At 43.5% G+C, this 19,634-nt stretch overlaps 1 protein-coding gene across 6 annotated transcripts in view; it reads left to right on the forward strand.

Moving 5' to 3' along the window:
* The window catches only part of PAM (peptidylglycine alpha-amidating monooxygenase), a 265,389-nt gene that overhangs the window by 149,401 nt on the left and 96,354 nt on the right, over positions 1–19,634 (forward strand). For all 6 annotated transcript variants that reach the window (XM_063964075.1, XM_063964076.1, XM_063964074.1 and 3 more), the window contains 2 exons: positions 1,748–1,941; positions 2,041–2,112. In XM_063964075.1, the coding sequence (XP_063820145.1) occupies positions 1,748–1,941; positions 2,041–2,112 (266 nt within the window). The remainder of the gene's footprint in view (positions 1–1,747; positions 1,942–2,040; positions 2,113–19,634) is intronic.

Raw genomic sequence — 19,634 nt, forward strand, 5'->3', positions numbered from 1 at the left:
TCACAAGTTATACGGTGTGATTGGTGTGGCTGGTATGAATCTTGCCCTTGGATTAACAAAAATCTTTTCCTCGTACTGTCCGTCTCCTCTGGGCACAGTTTCTCTAACTGAGGTCTAGAGGAGGGGCATAGAGGGAGGAGCCAGTGCACACCCATACCTAAAGTCTTTCTTAAAGTGCCCATGTCTCCTGCGGAGCCCGTCTATCCCCATGGTCCTTACGGAGTCCCCAGCATCCTCTACGGACTAAGAGAAAAAGATTTACCGGTAGGTTTAAAATTTTATTTTTTCCATTGTATTATTTTCTTCCCAAACCTCTTTATTTGCTTAAAAACATTCTTCTGCCTGCATACCAGAAACAGAAAATCAATGGCATTTAAATAGTTATTCCAAAGCAAGGTGCCGGAAGTTCATCTCCTGTGACTGTGGTTGGGTTGCTGAGCAGTGTGTGTTTGTCTGCTTGTGTGTGTGTGCAGAGAGAAGTCATTAGAATGACAGGTATTCCATGCACACAGTATGATGCAGAGCTGCTCTCACAGCAGGTGCTTAGGTTGGTGACGGACTTGTGTGGTCTCTCGGGGGCTCTCTGCTTTCAGCGCACGGAAGAAACCAATTGGCTTTCTGTAGCCCTTGTGTTTTTCCCCTCTGTCTCAGATCATTACTGTTGCTATGGTAAATAAGTGAATCCTGCTAGAGATCACTGGAAGAGACACAACTGGCAGATTTTTCAAAGCCAAAAAAGTCTTCCCCGTATATTTCTTTTTGTATTCTTATCATATACATTGGAGGAAAAAAATAAACATTTCTTTGTTTCTATATTTTGAAAACAATCTCTAGCCAATAGATTTTTTAAATTAGATTAACCTACCAGTATGTTTTTTGCATTGTGAGATGAAACCTACTCAAACACAGAATATTCAAATTCCACAAAGATAAGGACTTGGTTAGAATTTGAACTCATGACTACAGTTTAAGATAGCAATGCTAACCACTGTGACACAATGTTGCTGATGAAATACATAAATATTGCAAATGTGTGTGTGGGGTGGGGGTTGTTTTTTTTCTTTTGTTTTGTTTTTTGCACAAGAATACTGTATGTTTTAATGACCTGGAGCACTGGTTTATAGTCTAGTGCCTGCATACCTCATATAATACAGAAGTGTGTTACTGTGCAGTAATCATTTTTCGCATAGAAGACGCTACATCTGTCAGAATTGATGGTGGTTGAATTATCATTTAAGATATGTATTAAAAAAGATCCACCAACTTGTAGACTTTTTCTTTAGTCCAAAATATGTTATTTGTAGACCCTCGTTACAATGGACCAAGCCGGTCTCCGGTCATCTGTAGATTGGCAAACTTCCCATTTTGGGTGGTGGTGTCTTTTAAGATGTCAGATGATTAGGAGCAATATTTATGTAAAATATGTTAGTATATGTATTTCCTGAATATATTATATTTGTTTTTGTAGTAGTATTAACTTACTCTTTTTTATTTATTGTCACCTTTCCTCTGGTTAAAGACCTGCATTGAATTTATTCGGCTATAGTTACCTCTCCATCCTGGCACAGTGAGGGCCAGAAAGCTCCCTTCAAAACGGAACATGCAGACTCTTTAGCTTTTTTCACCTTTTTCTTTACTTCACTATAGAATAAAACCGCATTCCACTCCATAAATACAAAAAGATTCCTAGGTGCCGTCCCAGGATATATTCATTCACTCATTGATCTTCCTTTTTCTTCTGTTACAGGGGCACTGCAAGTGATGAAATGTGCAACCTCTATATAATGTATTACATGGAAGCTGATCATGCCAGTTCATACATGACATGTGTGCGGACAGGAGACCCTAAACTATTTCAGCACATCCCAGAACTGGCCAATATTCCTGTCCCCGTTAGTCCCGATATGGTGATGATGGGACATGGACATGGTAGCCACAAGGGTAAGAAATTATGTGGTGTTTTATCATGGAGTGTATAATACGCAGCTGCTGCCTGTGCCATGAGATCATCTATTTTATTCTTCGCTTCTTCGCTTTTAGATATGAAGCTAGAAGAAGAGCGAAATATACAGCAGCAGCCTAAGAGAGAGGAGGAACAAGTACTAGATCAGGGTATGGAAAATAAAGATTCACCTAAAATAGTAACTACAAAATGTACTGGTGGGTTTTCCAAAATAATGTCTTTGTTTTTTCTCTCCATGCAATGATGTTTACAAGTCGTTTTTCTAAAGTGCAATGACTGTTCAGCAACTTTCGTATGTTTTGTTACTTGATAGGATTGCTGGTGATAATGGCTAGGGTGTAATGGGAGCCGATAACGGCAAAATGTCCGCTGTTTGTGGTTATAGCCGTGAACATCGGGCATTTTACAAAGTTGGCTAATGTATTAGCAACCGCAAACCAGATTTTTCTGACACTTTCAGCTCTAATGTAGTGTATACAGTATACAACTCGGCCAATATAATTGAGTCTGATATTGCAAGTCAGACACAAAACAGCTCTAAAGGGCCCTACAGACTGGGCGACCTGCTGCCGAGCTGCCCAACCGCCGATACGGCAGACGGGCGACCTGGCGGCTGGGGGAAGTGATGTGGGTAGTGAAGTTTCTTCACTCCTCCCGTCACCCAGCGCCATAGCAATGCATGCTAATATGGACAACCTCGTCCATATTGGCCTGCATGCATAAGCAACGGGGCACCAACGATGAACTAGTGCGGGGCCGCGCATCATTCACCGTTGGTGCCTACACACTGCACGATATGAACGAGAACGTTCATATCATGCAGTGTTATCTGCCAGTGTGTAGGGCCCTTTAGAGACTCAAAGAATTTAAAGGGTTTTTTTTTTTTTTATGCTGAGTTGGTTATGAAAATGTTGGAAATCAAGCACATTTGTAATAAATAAACACTTTTCAATACATTTTCACACATCAACTAATTTTTTTTTTTTAAATAGTCCATGTAGTGTACATGTAATTTTTGCACACGAAAATGCATCTGATACACAAATGGATGTACAGTATTAGGATGCACAAGCAGCTTAATTAGATACAGTCGCAATTACACACAGAATATAGCCATGCGCATATCATTTAAATCAGCATAGGCTGCTTGTGCGTCCTGGAGGACTGGGGTTTATTTATGATCTGTATTGATTTAATAATGACCTTTTGGGTGACAATGGATGACTTTCTGTGACACTGTGGTCCTCCTATACTAAAAGAGGAATTCCATTTGGTCTGAAAATATCACTTGTTTTCTAGGCTAAATACCACAACACCTCTGATCTAATACACAGAAGCCGGGATATAGACAAGCGCCATTACATTGGCCGAGTTCCGGGAAATAGACATACACTTATAATGTCCAATGTGGTGCGATAATTTCCCGGGCGGCATTATAGACTCCCATTACATCCTCCCCAATGTCTGGACAGCTTATCATTCGTCTTGCAGAATATGCAGTAAGAATGAAAAATATAATAAAATAGTGATTGTAAGGAAAAAAAATAATCTTATGTAACTAGGACCCTATTTGCTTATGTAGTCTGTTAAATCCCCACCACAACATCATCTGCCAACATCAGCGGTTTTGTTATTGAAGATTTAGGTTGGAAATGTTAAAGCCACTGACATTGTTCTTACAGTACCTACCTGTCACTAATTCCATCAGCATCAGAAGATACAGGCGCCCCCTCACATTCCTTTAAGCTTACCCTGCAGCTACTGCAGCCTAACCATGGTTTAGCAACTATAAAATGGTATGGATGATGCAACCTGTCAGTTGGCACTTCTAATTTGTAGTGTCTCTAACCCACTGGTTTCCAATCTCTGTCCTCAGGACCCCAAACTGGTCACGTTTTTCAGGTCACCAGCAGGTGCACAGTGTATCACTAATTGTCACATTTTAAAAATCCACAGGTGACCTGGAAAACATGCACTGTGTGGGGTCCTGAGGACAGAGTTTAAGAACCTGTGCTCTAAACCATGACTAGGAAGATTAAAGACGCAGATTAAATAATATTAAATGTTGCGGAATCTTATTCTTGTGTAAGGACTGGTGTCTGTACACTGACTGCTATGTGGGAGAAAGATCTGAAGATGGACGCCCCTTTTAAGTATATCATCTTTTTATTCATGCATGCTTGGCTTTGCCATATGTCAAGCATGATTTAGAGTTTCTGTTTTCAGCCTGATAAAGAGACCTTCGTGAACAGAAAATACTGTAAGTCAAACACATTATATTCAGCTGCGAAACCAGAGTTCTTTTTAACAAATAGTGCAGCCTTGCAGTTTCTATGGTGACACCACAACCATACTGAAACTTTTCTGCAATTTACAGACATGAAAATCCTTGGAGAGCTGGTCTCCAGGGAGATGTCTTTCTTATGCCAGATAGAAATTGTGCTGCAGATTAAAAATGATCTAGTTTTCTGATAATGCACTTTCTTAATGTAAAGGTTTCTGTAGAATCCTATTGCTTTGTTTTGATGTAGCAGTTCTATATACTGTATAGATTGTTCCGTACTGCTCGGTTTAAATCCAGAGTTGCCTACCCTCCCTCATTCTGCAGGAGACTCCATGAAATAGTAGCAATCTCCCTCACTCCCTAAATAGTCCAGTAATCTCCCTGATTGCACCTTATCCCCATTATGCAGCTATTACATTTTTTTGGGGAAAAAGAAATCAGAGATATATACATTCAAATGGGCTCATCAGTGCCATTTCCCTGCATTGGTTATATGGCACGATGATCCCTATGGCTACATGCATTTTAAATAAGGTTTCTCATGGCCACTTACAGTATATGGAAGCTCTTGTAAAACACAATACACAAACAAATCCTGCAAAATATCACTGTCTTTTCTTCAACAAGTAGATCTTACTAACTTTGGGGCTCATTTACATTTAGATGTAAGTCATTTTTCTGACACGCCTCTCAGATGTAGCAGTACACGTCCGCACCACTGATAGGTGTTACTTTCACAATCTCCCTGAAATGCTTTTTCAAAAGTAGGCAAGTATGGTTTAAATGATATAGTGACACTTTGCTCCTTTAAAAGGCGGTTCATAATCACTGTTAGGGGCCCATTTATCTTCTCAGCTCCATCACAGGAGCTGAACATATGACATTTGGGAGCTGATTGGTTGGAGCACCATTTATCATATGCAACAAGTTTTAACACTCATTGATAAATAAGCTCCAAAGTTAGTTACCTACCCATCCTTACTCAGTTTGATTTTTTTTTTATACCCCTGAGCTAAAAAAAAAAAAAAAAAAGGAAAGAAATGAAAGCTAAACATTGTGTGTTTATGTACTGTAATTTTGGTACTGTGTTTGGAGGGGTGAATGTTAACCTTTTTCTCTTGATCATGATTATTTGTTCAAAGTTTGGCCCAGATTTATCAAGCCTTGGAGAGTGATAAATTGCACAATGAAAGTACCAGCCAAACAGCTCCTAACTGCCATGTTACAGGCAGTGTTTGAAAAATGACAGTTAGGAGCTGATTGGCTGGTACTTTATCACTGTGCAATTTAACACTCTCCAAGGCTTGATAAATCTGGGCCAATGTTTATTGAGTACACAGCTATAAAATACACATTACAATTGGAATTTAACATAATGATAAATCTATAGATGTAAAGGGTCTTTCTTGCTTCTGAACACAAATTCTAAGGGTACATTTCTCAGACAGCTTAACCATATCAGTCACAGTGCAAGCAAACGATAGAGTCTGAACACATATAATTTTTGTATTACTATTCTTATCTAGGCTTACCATAGTATCCCTTTAACATGGACACTCATCAATTACACAGGTCCTTTGGCTAACTAAAACCAGGTGAAATGCTGGCTTGAATTAAGCCAGCCACAGAACCTGTGTTCATGAGTGTCCCAGTTTCAAGGGGTTGCAGTTAATTTCCCGACAGTTGGGATCCTGGTCAGGAGACCGACGTCGGAATCCCGACAAATGGTGTTCCCCCTTGGTTGGTGGGTCCATGCCACCAACCGAGGGGGAATATAATAGTGTAGTGAGCGAAGCGAGCCACCGGGCCCGAAGCGAGTCGAGCGCAGCAAGCACGCGAGTAGACTCGATGCGTAGCTGTGGGGATTCCGTCTGTCTGTCTCCTGACCATCGGGAAATCATACCGAATACATTTAAAAGGATAATATTGTATCTATTCTTATATAGCATTTGTTTGTACAGCTCCAATATATTCCACAGCTGTGTACAATCAGTTTATCAGGCACATCAGTCACTGTTCCTATGGAGATTACAATCTACCCACTTGCACACCAGGATCATTGTCACTTATGTCACACCACCAGTATGGTTTTGGAGTCCTCTGGCTGTCAGTCGAATCCAGTGCTGTAGCGCTGTGTCAGAGTGCCAGCTACAGATCTACAACACAATGTCTGACAATTAGGTATTTTGAATGATGACGTGTGTGCTGATGTCTGTGAGAATTCGACATCAAGTCAAAATGAAGTTGTATAAAGTACTTTCAAGAGTTTGAAATTATGTTTTCACCATTTGTGCATTGTGAGTTAAATGTGCTCTGCCTTATTACAAAAGATAAAAATGTTGTGGCTATGAAACTCTGTTCCCAAAAAAACTTCAGCCCCCTTCCCCTGTTCATGCCTGAGTGCACAACTGCCATAGTCTGTATGGCACACATTATTCGGTCAATGCAGTGCCGCCATTGTAGGGTCTGCATGGTATAAGCTGCTTCATCGTACAGACTTGTACAAAGGGACAACATAATGGAAATGGTAATGCTCTCAGTCCTGTCACAATGGATACTCTGCTGGGAATGTGACACTGCAAAATTTGCATTCCTTACAAAGTTCAAATTTGTTAAAAGCTAGCTCTTTCCCACCCCGAGCTGTATAACATAATAGGTTTACTAAATTTAAACCTTTTCTTATGCCTCATGTATTAAAGGGAGGGGGGCTGGACTGCACATACTAATTTCACACATAATAAGAGGCGCTACCATGCTGAGACTTATAGTGCCAAAATTGATAGAATTATTAGCAGTGCTTGAAGTGTTCACCTGCTTTTTTGTTTCATGGACTCATATATCGAATAAAGAATGTAAAAATAACAGAACTTGAAGTTGTGAATACATGGGGCGGGATGTAATGGAGTCTGAGTACGCCCGACGTGCGGAATGGCGTCCGAACTTGGATGTTTTAGGGGCAGTTATTTACAAGGCACGTTTTAAAAAAACGTCCACGTTTGGCCGTCATCCCGCATGTCGGGCGAACTCAGACTCCATTGCATCCCATTCATGTTATTATGTTGGTGGTCAGTTAGAAAATCACTTTAAATCTATCTGAACTATGGGCCTAGTTCATGTTTGTATGCAATGGCTGATTATCATGCAACGGGGCAATTAGTGACAGACTGCGCATGTGCTGCAACCACAGTGTGCATGCACAAAGGGGCTACTGCGATCTCACTCACAATGATGATGACATGGAAAGTGATTGATAGAAAGTGACTGTTTGGAGGTGTTAATAGTAGTGTTTATGGTGAGTGGCTGGGAGAACACAGGCGTGTCATAGCTGTTTTCAGGGCGCGTATCTGCTGACCGGCTGCAAGTTTGTATGTGCAAAAACATGGCATCGAAGTTGCCACTGCTGTGTCCAGTCTCTGCAGCCATAGACCAACCCTTAGCCTTGATGTTCCTCGTTTTTTCATGTAGGCTGTGAATGTCTACGCGATTACAAATGAGTTCTAATGATTATCCAAGAGAGAGAGGCATGTTGACCCTTTCCAACCACTTCACATCATCAGGATAGTTAGGATTCTGGCAGTTTTATGCTGAGTATAATACAGCAAAGTTCTCGTTATACAGTATGTGATGCCATTGTTTTCTGTGTTGTGTCAGATTGTGAAGTTTAAATACTTTATTTTTTATTAAAGGAATATATAGCTTAATAAATAAAACTAAAGTAATAAACCCAATTAAATTTATCTGCTTAATTTTTATAGGGTGGCTTATACCTTGTCCACTTGGCAGTCAATTTACCTTATTAGATGGTCGTGTGGATAAAGAATATACCCACCCAACAGTGCGCTCCTTAGGCTTTCCCCATCCTATCACCCACAGGGCGTATCAGAGTGGGTAAGGAAAGGGGCAGTTGAGTGAAGGGGTCTGAGTTGGACGGAGCTTGCAACATTATCACTCTAATTTTTTTAATTTACAATTTTCTGTATTTACCATTGCATTTTAAGTTAAAATTTTGACAGGCAAAGTTCAGATTTTGACTAAGAGGAATATTATTATAGACTGTGTGGCAGTCCAGTCCGGATGCCACCCCGGGTGTTTGCAGGACAGGGCACAACAGTTCGGGTGTCCCGGGCTAAGGCGACCTGGGTTTAGGGCTGGACCAAGAGGAAGCACCAGGGAGGTGTTGGGACACAGCAGGTTGTCTCTTTAATGTTGTGTCAAAGATTATCTGGCAGTTGGAAATTATATTATTGTATTGCTGTTGACACACAGAAATACCCTGCAATTTCATACATGAGATCCCATCCATGCAGGTCCAGTCCAGGTATTGGAGCAAGCGTTCCCTGCAGTCAGGCACACCTGTGCCACGCTTTTACAAAGCTTGTTAGGGCAAGGGCTCAGTGCTCCTGATACCAACAAGTGGCCAGGCGATAGAGGGCGGGCCAGTGGCTTCCAGACAGGGAGCCTGAGATTGTGTACATGCTGTTTGTGAACTGGTGCCTAATTAAGGTACCCATTGAACTTGCTGTGAAAAAGTCTGTTTGCTATGCTGTTGAAGTAAACGGTCTGCATTTCTTTCATACAACTGTGTCAGCGTCTTGTCTGGTGGAAGGTCGCTTGTTGCAGCTGATTTGCTATGAAACCTGCTTTAGCATCCTACAAAATGTATGCCTCTATCTATTTGTGAATTTGTGACGATGCTTTATTCGCTACAAGCATTGCTTGTGGTGACGCCTGCAAATGTCTCTATAACCATACAGATCACTAGTGCTTCTCTCTCTCCTTCTATGAAAGTAATAGACGTGCCTTCCTGTCACACTGTGGCCATTATTCTGTCTCTGGGTGATGCCAGGTGACTAATGATAACCTTTTCTTATTCCACTGAAATGCGCTGTCTATCCATCTGTGTATTTCCCTTTTATGATTTGGGAGATGTAGAGCTATTTCTGATAAATGAGTTCAATAAACAAATCCAGAAACATTGTATACATCATTTCTCTGAGACAGTTCTTCTACGAGCTCTCTCTTGTGTACTAGAGGCATTGTATATAGTGATTTACCTGTACAGCAGTGCATTGTTTTATTTAGTTACTTATTTATTCTATTTTGTTAGTGCACAACTATAGTTTTCTTTTGGTTCAGTTTTTGTTTGAGCCATTAGAATCTGGGCCTAAGTCAACCTATAGCAGATTTCCCAGAAGTATTCAGCAGAGGAAATTGTAATAACCACGATTTTCCTGAATAAACTACAAGTTTGCCTCTTTTGATGAATAAGCTCCTGTACTTACAAAAATAACATTAATGAAGACTCTAATCTTATGCATTCGGACTCCCCTGCACTGATTGGGATGAAACCAACCAGGTGGTCCAGTTGGATCCTGGCCAGGTTTTAGGGGGGTTAGGGACCCGGTCGGACCTCCTGTGTATGCTAGGCAGAACTTTGACCTGGGGAGCCTGTTCTGAGCCTTTCACTTGATGGATTTGGCCGAAAACTTCAGAGTGGTAATATTGGATCCCAGAAGATATACTAAGGGGTTGGTGTCCTGATTGGACCTCCTTTTAGTGTTCACCAAGCAGAACTTTGAACCGGTGAGCCTGTTCTGGGCCTTCCACTGGATGGCTTTGCAGGAAAACTTTTCACCTTTTTCATTTTTTCCTAATCCACTTATCATCCTGCTTATGGACTTCATTTCATTATATCTAGAAGCAAGCGTGCTCCTGCACAATTAGCAAAAGGCTTATTATAGCCAAACAGAGCTCATTCACGCATTTATATGAATTCTGGACTATCAGCTATTGTATTTAAATAAATATCATTTTGAAACGTAATCAAGCATTTCACCATTTATTACACTAGTGCATATACATGCACAATTAGAAACCGGGGGTGAGCGCAGTGTAAAAATCTCTACTCTTGCACCATTTATTCTAACAAGTAGGACCAACTTGTTAACACCAGCAGTACTCCCCGTAACGTAGTATATTTCTGTGCGCAGTCCACCCAAATTCTGTAACTTTATGAAAACTTCAAAGAACTGTAATAACTGACAGAAATAAACATAATTCCCGGACCTGAAATAACTGACTAAAATGGAGGCAGGAAGACAAAATATATTGTGCACCCAAAAGCCTTGGAATAGCAACATTGATAACAGAAGGAAATCTTTAAACCCATAATGCAGTGTAAAAGGGATTATAAAATTTAGCAGAGAGAAAAACTGGGGGATTAGGGCTACTGGCGACACCCCCCCAAAAAAAGACACTGTGCAGCCACCTCATGGGTGTGTTGGAAGAGCTGCTAAAATGTTGACAGTTACATCCAACTCATTGATCACTTAATAACTTGAAGATGTAAGCCTGCGCAATGCCAGGTACTTCAGCTAGTGTGATCTAAAGTTTCTCTGTCTAAAAGCTACCTTTATTATTTTCAGTAAATAGAGTAAACCATTTTTTGGACTTACTGCCACATGTTTTGTTAAGTAGGGCCAATCATAAATACTTAATGGGAATACACATATTGTAAATGTAAGATCGTATAGATGGGGAAAAGAAAAGGACTGTTGTACATAAACATCAGTGCCCACCCATTGTTAGCATGTGGAACATGTGGTATGTGGCTGCTGTACCATGACTTTCCAGACCTCCTCTCGGCTCCCATGTAACTTGGAGCATCCAGAGCCAATACTATGTCATGGGTTATCGCAGAACAAGGTCATGCTACATACTGAACGCAGATTTAGGGTAGACAGCCATACTTTAATGGATGTAATAAAGCTAGTGACTGTAGGAACACTTTAGTGCTGACACACAACAGCCTCACTACACCTGTGACAGCATCATTCTTCCAGCTGGCTGAAGCAATGCTTGGTATGGCACAGGACAAAGATTAGGGGATGGCTGGACATTAAAAGCATCAGTGAACTTTATAACCCGTCCAGGAGCCAGGGGCACGAGACATGCACTACTGGACTGTTGTGTAAATGCGTACCTGTGTGGAGATAAATACTCATTCCTAAATATCTCATGAATGTACTAGACAAGGTAATCACAACATACTTGCCACCTTTTAGCTCAGATAGGCTCCAGAAGATAGGGGCACTCTTTAAGGTGGTCCCCGTTCATTACGTTGCAGCTGTGGAGCAGTTAGCCGGCGGGAGTAGCGAGGCACCTCTGCTGCAGGGACCATTGGGGATAGGAGAGGGAACAGCTGCTGAGAGATTGTGGAGGCACTATAGAATGTTGTGTGCCCCAGTTTGTCTTTCTCTGCTATCCTGTATGTGTGCCAGACCTGCCTGTGTGTGTTATTACTCTGTGCGTGTTTGTGTTACTCTGGCCCATAGGGCCCTCCCTGACAAGTGCCTCATAAGCCCTTAATCTATCTCTCGAGTACTGTAGAGAGGTATTTTGCTGGAACTCGTTGTAAGTAACATCATTGAGATTGGTGGGAGGAGTCTGAGTTTTCACCAATTATATTCCAGCATGATTACATAATTTTTTATCAGCAGTTGATTTTATTCTGTAGATTAACATTTATATAGCTTCTAGATGTAATGCAGTGCTTCACAGATAATAATCATCCAGTTGATGTTTTAATGAAGTTTATAATCTATATCCCTTACCACACACAACGTACACAATACAGTAGATTTAACTACCAGTATGTCTTTGGAGTAAGGGGGACATTTACTAAGCAGTGATAAGAGCAGAGAAGTGAGCCAGTGGAGAAGTTGCCCATGGCAGCCAATCAGCACTGAAGTAACATCTATAATTTGCATACTATAAAATGATACAGAGCTGCTGATTGGTTGATGAGGAAATTTCTCCACTGGCTTACTTCACTGCTGTTATCACTGCTTAGTAAATGCTCCCCTCAGTGAGGAAACCCATGTAAAAGCACACAATATACAAATGCTACACACAAAGGTCCTATCTGTTTAGATTCAAACTCATGATAGTGTGGCAGCAATGCTAGACACTAGTTCACAATGCTGCTAACCTCAATTTTTATTTATATCAAGACAGCATATTCAAATACAATATACTGTTTTTTAAAGTAAAAGCGTATGTGATATATAAAAGAAAAACATGTAGAATGTTTATTATTGTTTGACGTTCTTAATGGCCCCATACACTAGAACGATAATGCCAGATTTCTGCCCAATTCGGGCCAATATATTGGGTGAAATTGGGCATTTTGGCTGTGTATCCGATCCGATCCTCGGCCCCGTGAGCATCGGATCGGATCTCCTAGATCCCTAGTGCTGCACTCGTGATATATTGCTTCCCACGGGCATGGCTGGGATCGCATACGACATATCGCATGCAAAATGTACCAAAACGTATGGAACCACTCCTGGGAAGCTCCTGGGAGAGTTCAAGGGAAATCGCCCCAACTTCAGCCTCTAGACATATCGTTCTAGTGTATGGGGCCCTTCAAGATTAATGTGATCATTCTTTTTAATATCTATTTTCTTCCTATTTTTCCAATGTTACTTTTCAAAAGTGTGCTGTACATTTTAAAGTGCATTTTTTATGGAGTCTGTACCTTAATTAATCACCTACCCTAACTAATCTGTGTTCAAGTTTAAATATACATAGCCTACTTACACAAGCCCCCTGTGTATGAACTGCTTACTATTATATTATGCTGTTTTTCAGTCTGTACAGTTTTTAACCGTTCATTATCTGTAAACAATGTAGCCTAATTACTATTTATAGTTGGAATCTACATTGATAGTCCTTATCCGTCTTGTCTTCACTGAGGTGTTTCAGGTGGAGAGAAAGTGTTTTCCTTAATTATAATTTACTTATGAAAGTGTGTTAATAACTGCAGTAATTATTTCCGGCGATGAGATTATGTCACCTGAGGGACTCATCTTCTAGGTCTGTGTATTGAGAGTCTACTTCAAATAATTGGAAAGTAAAAGATTGTTTGCAAACATGACATACTCTATTAAGGTCATTTTGTCTTTTGGCGGTCACCACATTAAAACAGGCATGTCTTGGTTCTATTAAAATCTAATTAACGGGTCTTTGTACCTTGCCTTGCCAAAAACAGATTTCTCCATTTAAAGTGCATCATACATTTGTGATCTTAATTATTAGAATATTTATTTTAGATATTTATTTTCCTGCATCTTTTATTAAAAGCAAGGAAATTCTCAGAAGAAGGTCAGGAAGCACTAATGCCTTACCTCTTTAGGCTTAGAACTTATCATGTCTTACCATGGCCACCACTATAGTTTAAGCTTCAACAACACATGTATAGACTTAAAACATATACTCAACATATGTATACATTTTAAGATACCCCCTTTGAGATTTTTCTTTTCATAAAATTACCAAGTACACAAACAATAGCACATTGGTTACATGTAACTAAACTATAGTAATACTCTTTTAAATAATGTATTTGTAATGGAATATTGTTAGCCATCTCTGTTAAGTTCTTAAAAGTGACCAAAAAAGCTAACTTTGCTAACCAAATGCAGTACAATGTGTGGGATTTTGAGACTGACTCCTACGAAGATGCACTTGTTAGGATGAGTTAGTCCCCTTGCACAGGCCCTTTTTCGTATAAAGCCCATTAGGAAGTGAGGAACCATTAATGATGCAGAAAAGATCTCCGCAGGTGTCATCATTGCTTAGACAACACACAGGGCACTACAGGGCATGACCGCCCAATATGTGTGGTGTTAACCATTTCTAAGAGGGACCAGAAAATTCAGTTGACTGTACTTAGATTAGATTGAGAGACCTTCTATATCTTTATCCTGGTAGCATATGGATCTGTTTATTTCTCTAACGTCCTAGTGGATGCTGGGGACTCCGTAAGGACCATGGGGAATAGACGGGCTCCGCAGGAGACTGGGCACTCTAAAGAAAGATTCAGTACTATCTGGTGTGCACTGGCTCCTCCCTCTATGCCCCTCCTCCAGACGTCAGTTAGAATCTGTGCCCGGCCAGAGCTGGGTGCTCCTAGTGGGTTCTCCTGAGCTTGCTAGAAAAGAAAGTATTTTGTCAGGTTTTTTTATTTTCAGAGAGCTTCTGCTGGCAACAGACTCTCTGCTACGTGGGACTGAGGGGAGAGAAGCAAACCTACTCACTGCAGCTAAGTTGCGCTTCTTAGGCTACTGGACACCATTAGCTCCAGAGGGATCGAACACAGGTACCTAACCTTGATCGTCCGTTCCCGGAGCCGCGCCGCCGTCCCCCTCGCAGAGCCAGAAGTACAGAAGCAGCAGAAGCAAGAAGACATCGAAATCGGCGGCAGAAGACTCCTGTCTTCACTTAAGGTAGCGCACAGCACTGCAGCTGTGCGCCATTGCTCCCGCAGCACACCCACACACTCCGGTCACTGTAGGGTGCAGGGCGCAGGGGGGGGGGCGCCCTGGGCAGCAATTAAGATACCTGATGGCAAAAGTATACATATATACAGTCAGGCACTGTATATATGTGCGAGCCCCCTCCCATTTTACACATGAGAAGCGGGACAGAAGCCCGCCGCTGAGGGGGCGGGGCCTTCTTCCTCAGCACTCCAGCGCCATTTTCTCTTCACAGCTCCGCTGGAAGGACGCTCCCCAAGCTCTCACCTGCAGTATACAGGTGCAATAGAGGGTAAAAAAGAGAGGGGGGGCACATAAATTTAGGCGCAGATATATATATATATATATATATATATATATATATATATATATAAAAACAGCAGCTACTGGGTAAACACTAAGGTACAGTGTAATCCCTGGGTTATATAGCGCTGGGGTGTGTGCTTGCATACTCTCTCTCTGTCTCCCCAAAAGCCTTGGTGGGGTCCTGTCCTCAGTCAGAGCGTTCCCTGTATGTGTGCGGTGTGTCGGTACGCCTGTGTCGACATGTTTGATGAGGAAGGATACGTGGAGGCAGAACAAGTGCAAATAGATGTGGTGTCGCCCCCGACGGGGCCGACACCTGATTGGATGGATATGTGGAAGGTGTTAAATGATAATGTAAGCTCCTTACATAACATATTGGATAAAGCTGTAGCCTTGGGACAGTCGGGGTCTCAACCCATGCCTGCTCCCACAGCGCAGAGGCCGTCGGGGTCTCAAAAGCGCCCAATATCCCAGTTAGTTGACACAGACGTCGACACGGAATCTGATTCCAGTGTCGATGACGATGATGCAAAGTTGCAGCCTAAAATGACTAAAGCCATCCGCTACATGATTGTGGCAATGAAGGATGTGTTACACATTTCTGAGGAAAATCCTGTTCCTGACAAGAGGATTTATATGTATGGGGAGAAAAAGCAAGAAGTGGCTTTTCCCCCGTCACATGAATTGAATGAATTATGTGAAAAAGCATGGGATTCCCCTGATAGGAAGGTAGTAATTTCCAAGAGATTGCTGATGGCGTATCCTTTCCCGCCAACGGACAGGTTACGCTGGGAATCCTCCCCCAGGGTAGACAAGGCGTTGACACGCTTATCTAAGAAGGTGGCCCTGCTGTCTCAGGATACGGCCGCCCTAAAGGATCCTGCGGATAGAAAGCAGGAAGCTATCCTGAAGTCTGTTTACACACATTCTGGTACGCTGCTGAGGCCAGCAATTGCTTCGGCCTGGATGTGTAGTGCGGTAGCAGCATGGACGGATACTCTGTCTGAAGAGTTAGATACCCTGGACAGGGACTCTGTTCTAATGACCCTGGCACATATCAAGGACGCGGTCCTATATATGCGGGATGCCCAGAGGGACATTTGCCTGCTGGGCTCTAGAGTAAACGCAATGTCCATTTCTGCCAGAAGGGTCTTATGGACTCGGCAATGGACAGGGGATACCGACTCCAAAAAACACATGGAGGTTTTACCTTATAAGGGTGAGGAATTGTTTGGGGACGGTCTCTCAGACCTAGTTTCCACAGCTACGGCTGGGAAGTCAAATTTCTTGCCTTATGTCCCGCCACAGCCTAAGAAAGCACCGTATTACCAAATGCAGTCCTTTCGTTCGCAAAAGAGCAAGAAAGTCAGAGGTGCATCCTTTCTTGCCAGAGGCAGGGGTAGAGGAAAGAGGCTGCACCACGCAGCTAGTTCCCAGGAACAAAAGTCCTCCCCGGCTTCCACTAAATCCACCGCATGACGCTGGGGCTCCACAGGCGGAGCCAGGAGCCGTGGGGGCGCGTCTCCGACATTTCAGCCACCAGTGGGTTCGCTCACGGGTGGATCCTTGGGCTATACAAGTTGTGTCTCAGGGATACAAACTGGAATTCGAGGTGACGCCCCCTCACCGTTACCTAAAATCGGCCTTGCCAGCTTCCCCCATGGAAAGGGAGGTAGTGCTGGCAGCAATTCACAAGTTATACCTCCAGCAGGTGGTTGTAAAGGTTCCTCTCCTTCAACAGGGAAGGGGTTACTATTCCACTATGTTTGTAGTACCGAAACCGGACGGTTCGGTCAGACCCATCTTGAATTTAAAATCCCTGAACATTTATCTGAAGAAATTCAAGTTCAAAATAGAATCGCTCAGAGCGGTCATTGCAAGCCTGGAAGAGGGTGATTTTATGGTGTCTCTGGACATCAAGGATGCTTACTTGCATGTCCCCATTTATCCACCTCATCAGGAGTACCTCAGATTTGTGGTAAAGGACTGTCATTACCAATTCCAGACGTTGCCGTTTGGGCTCTCCACGGCACCGAGAATATTTACCAAGGTAATGGCGGAAATGATGGTGCTCCTGAGAAAGCAAGGAGTCACAATTATCCCATACTTGGACGATCTCCTCATAAAGGCGAGGTCCAGAGAGCAGTTGCTGATCAGCGTAGCACACTCTCAGGAAGTGTTGCAACAGCACGGCTGGATTCTGAATATCCCAAAATCGCAGCTGATTCCTACGACGCGTCTGCCCTTTCTGGGCATGATTCTGGACACAGAACAGAAGAAGGTGTTTCTCCCGGCGGAGAAGGCTCAGGAGCTCGTGACTCTAGTCAGAGACCTCTTAAAACAGAAACAGGTGTCGGTGCATCACTGCACGCGTATCCTGGGAAAGATGGTGGCATCATACGAAGCCATTCCCTTCGGCAGGTTCCATGCGAGGATCTTTCAGTGGGATCTGTTGGACAAGTGGTCCGGATCGCATCTTCAGATGCATCGGCTGATCACCCTGTCCCCCAGGGCCAGGGTGTCTCTTCTGTGGTGGCTGCAGAGTGCTCACCTTCTCAAGGGCCGCAGGTTCGGCATACAGGACTGGGTCCTGGTGACCACGGATGCGAGCCTCCGAGGATGGGGGGCAGTCACTCAGGGAAGAAACTTCCAAGGGTTGTGGTCAAGTCAGGAGGCTTGTCTGCACATAAATATCCTGGAACTAAGGGCCATATACAACGCCCTGAGTCAAGCGGAGCCTCTGCTTCGCAACCAACCGGTGCTGATTCAGTCAGACAACATCACCGCAGTGGCTCATGTAAACCGCCAGGGCGGCACAAGAAGCAGAGTGGCGATGGCGGAAGCCACCAGGATTCTTCGTTGGGCGGAGAATCACGTGCAAGCACTGTCAGCAGTGTTCATTCCGGGAGTGGACAACTGGGAAGCAGACTTCCTCAGCAGGCACGACCTCCACCCGGGAGAGTGGGGACTCATCAAGAAGTCTTCACGCAGATTGCAAGTCGGTGGGAACTGCCACAGGTGGACATGATGGCTTCCCGCCTCAACAAAAAGCTATAAAGGTATTGCGCCAGGTCAAGGGACCCTCAGTCGATAGCTGTGGACGCACTGGTAACACCGTGGGTGTTCCAGTCTGTCTATGTGTTTCCTCCTCTTCCTCTCATACCCAAGGTACTGAGAATCGTAAGGAAAAGAAGAGTGAAAACAATACTCATTGTTCCGGACTGGCCAAGAAGGACTTGGTACCCGGAACTGCAAGAAATGCTCACAGAGGAACCATGGCCTCTGCCTCTCAGACAGGACCTGTTGCAACAGGGGCCCTGTCTGTTCCAAGACTTACCGCGGCTGCGTTTGACGGCATGGCAGTTGAACGCCGAATCCTAGCAGAAAAGGGCATTCCGGATGAAGTTATTCCTACGCTGATAAAGGCTAGGAAGGACGTGACAGCAAAGCATTATCACCGTATATGGCGAAAATATGTTGCTTGGTGTGAGACCAGGAAGGCCCCTACAGAGGAATTCCAGCTGGGTCGATTCCTGCACTTCCTACAGTCAGGTGTGACTATGGGCCTAAAATTAGGGTCCATAAAGGTCCAGATTTCGGCCCTATCCATCTTCTTTCAAAAAGAACTGGCTTCACTGCCTGAGGTTCAGACGTTTGTTAAGGGAGTGCTACATATTCAGCCCCCTTTTGTGCCACCAGTGGCACCTTGGGATCTTAACGTGGTGTTGGATTTCCTGAAATCCCACTGGTTTGAGCCACTTAAGACCGTGGAACTAAAGTATCTCACGTGGAAAGTGGTCATGCTGTTGGCTTTAGCTTCAGCTAGGCGTGTGTCAGAATTGGCGGCTTTGTCATGTAAAAGCCCCTATCTAGTTTTCCATATGGACAGGGCAGAATTGCGGACTCGTCCGCAGTTTCTGCCAAAGGTGGTGTCATCTTTTCATTTGAACCAACCTATTGTGGTGCCTTCGGCTACTCGTGACTTGGAGGACTCCCAAGTTGCTGGACGTAGTCCGGGCTTTGAAGATTTATGTAACCAGAACGGCTGGAGTCAGGAAGACTGACTCGCTGTTTATCCTGTATGCATCCAACAAGCTGGGTGCTCCTGCTTCAAAGCAAACTATTGCTCGCTGGATCTGTAACACGATTCAGCAGGCTCATTCTGCGGCGGGATTGTCGCAGCCGAAATCAGTGAAAGCCCATTCCACAAGGAAAGTGGGCTCTTCTTGGGCGGCTGCCCGAGGGGTCTCGGCATTACAGCTTTGCCGAGCTGCTACTTGGTCGGGTTCAAACACTTTTGCAAAATTCTACAGGTTTGATACCCTGGCTGAGGAGGACCTTGTGTTTGCCCATTCGGTGCTGCAGAGTCATCCGCACTCTCCCGCCCGTTTGGGAGCTTTGGTATAATCCCCATGGTCCTTACGGAGTCCCCAGCATCCACTAGGACGTTAGAGAAAATAAGAATTTACTCACCGGTAATTCTATTTCTCGTAGTCCGTAGTGGATGCTGGGCGCCCGTCCCAAGTGCGGACTTTCTGCAATACGTGTATATAGTTATTGCTTAACAAAGGGTTATGGTTATGTAGCATCGGTTAAGTGATGCTCAGTTCTTGTTCATACTGTTAACTGGGTAAGTTTATCACAAGTTGTACAGTGTGATTGGTGTGGCTGGTATGAGTCTTACCCTGGATTCCAAAATCCTTTCCTTGTAATGTCAGCTCTTCCGGGCACAGTTTCCTTAACTGAGGTCTGGAGGAGGGGC

The sequence above is a fragment of the Pseudophryne corroboree genome, chromosome 1, assembly GCF_028390025.1.
Source record: "Pseudophryne corroboree isolate aPseCor3 chromosome 1, aPseCor3.hap2, whole genome shotgun sequence".
Lineage (NCBI taxonomy): Eukaryota > Metazoa > Chordata > Amphibia > Anura > Myobatrachidae > Pseudophryne > Pseudophryne corroboree.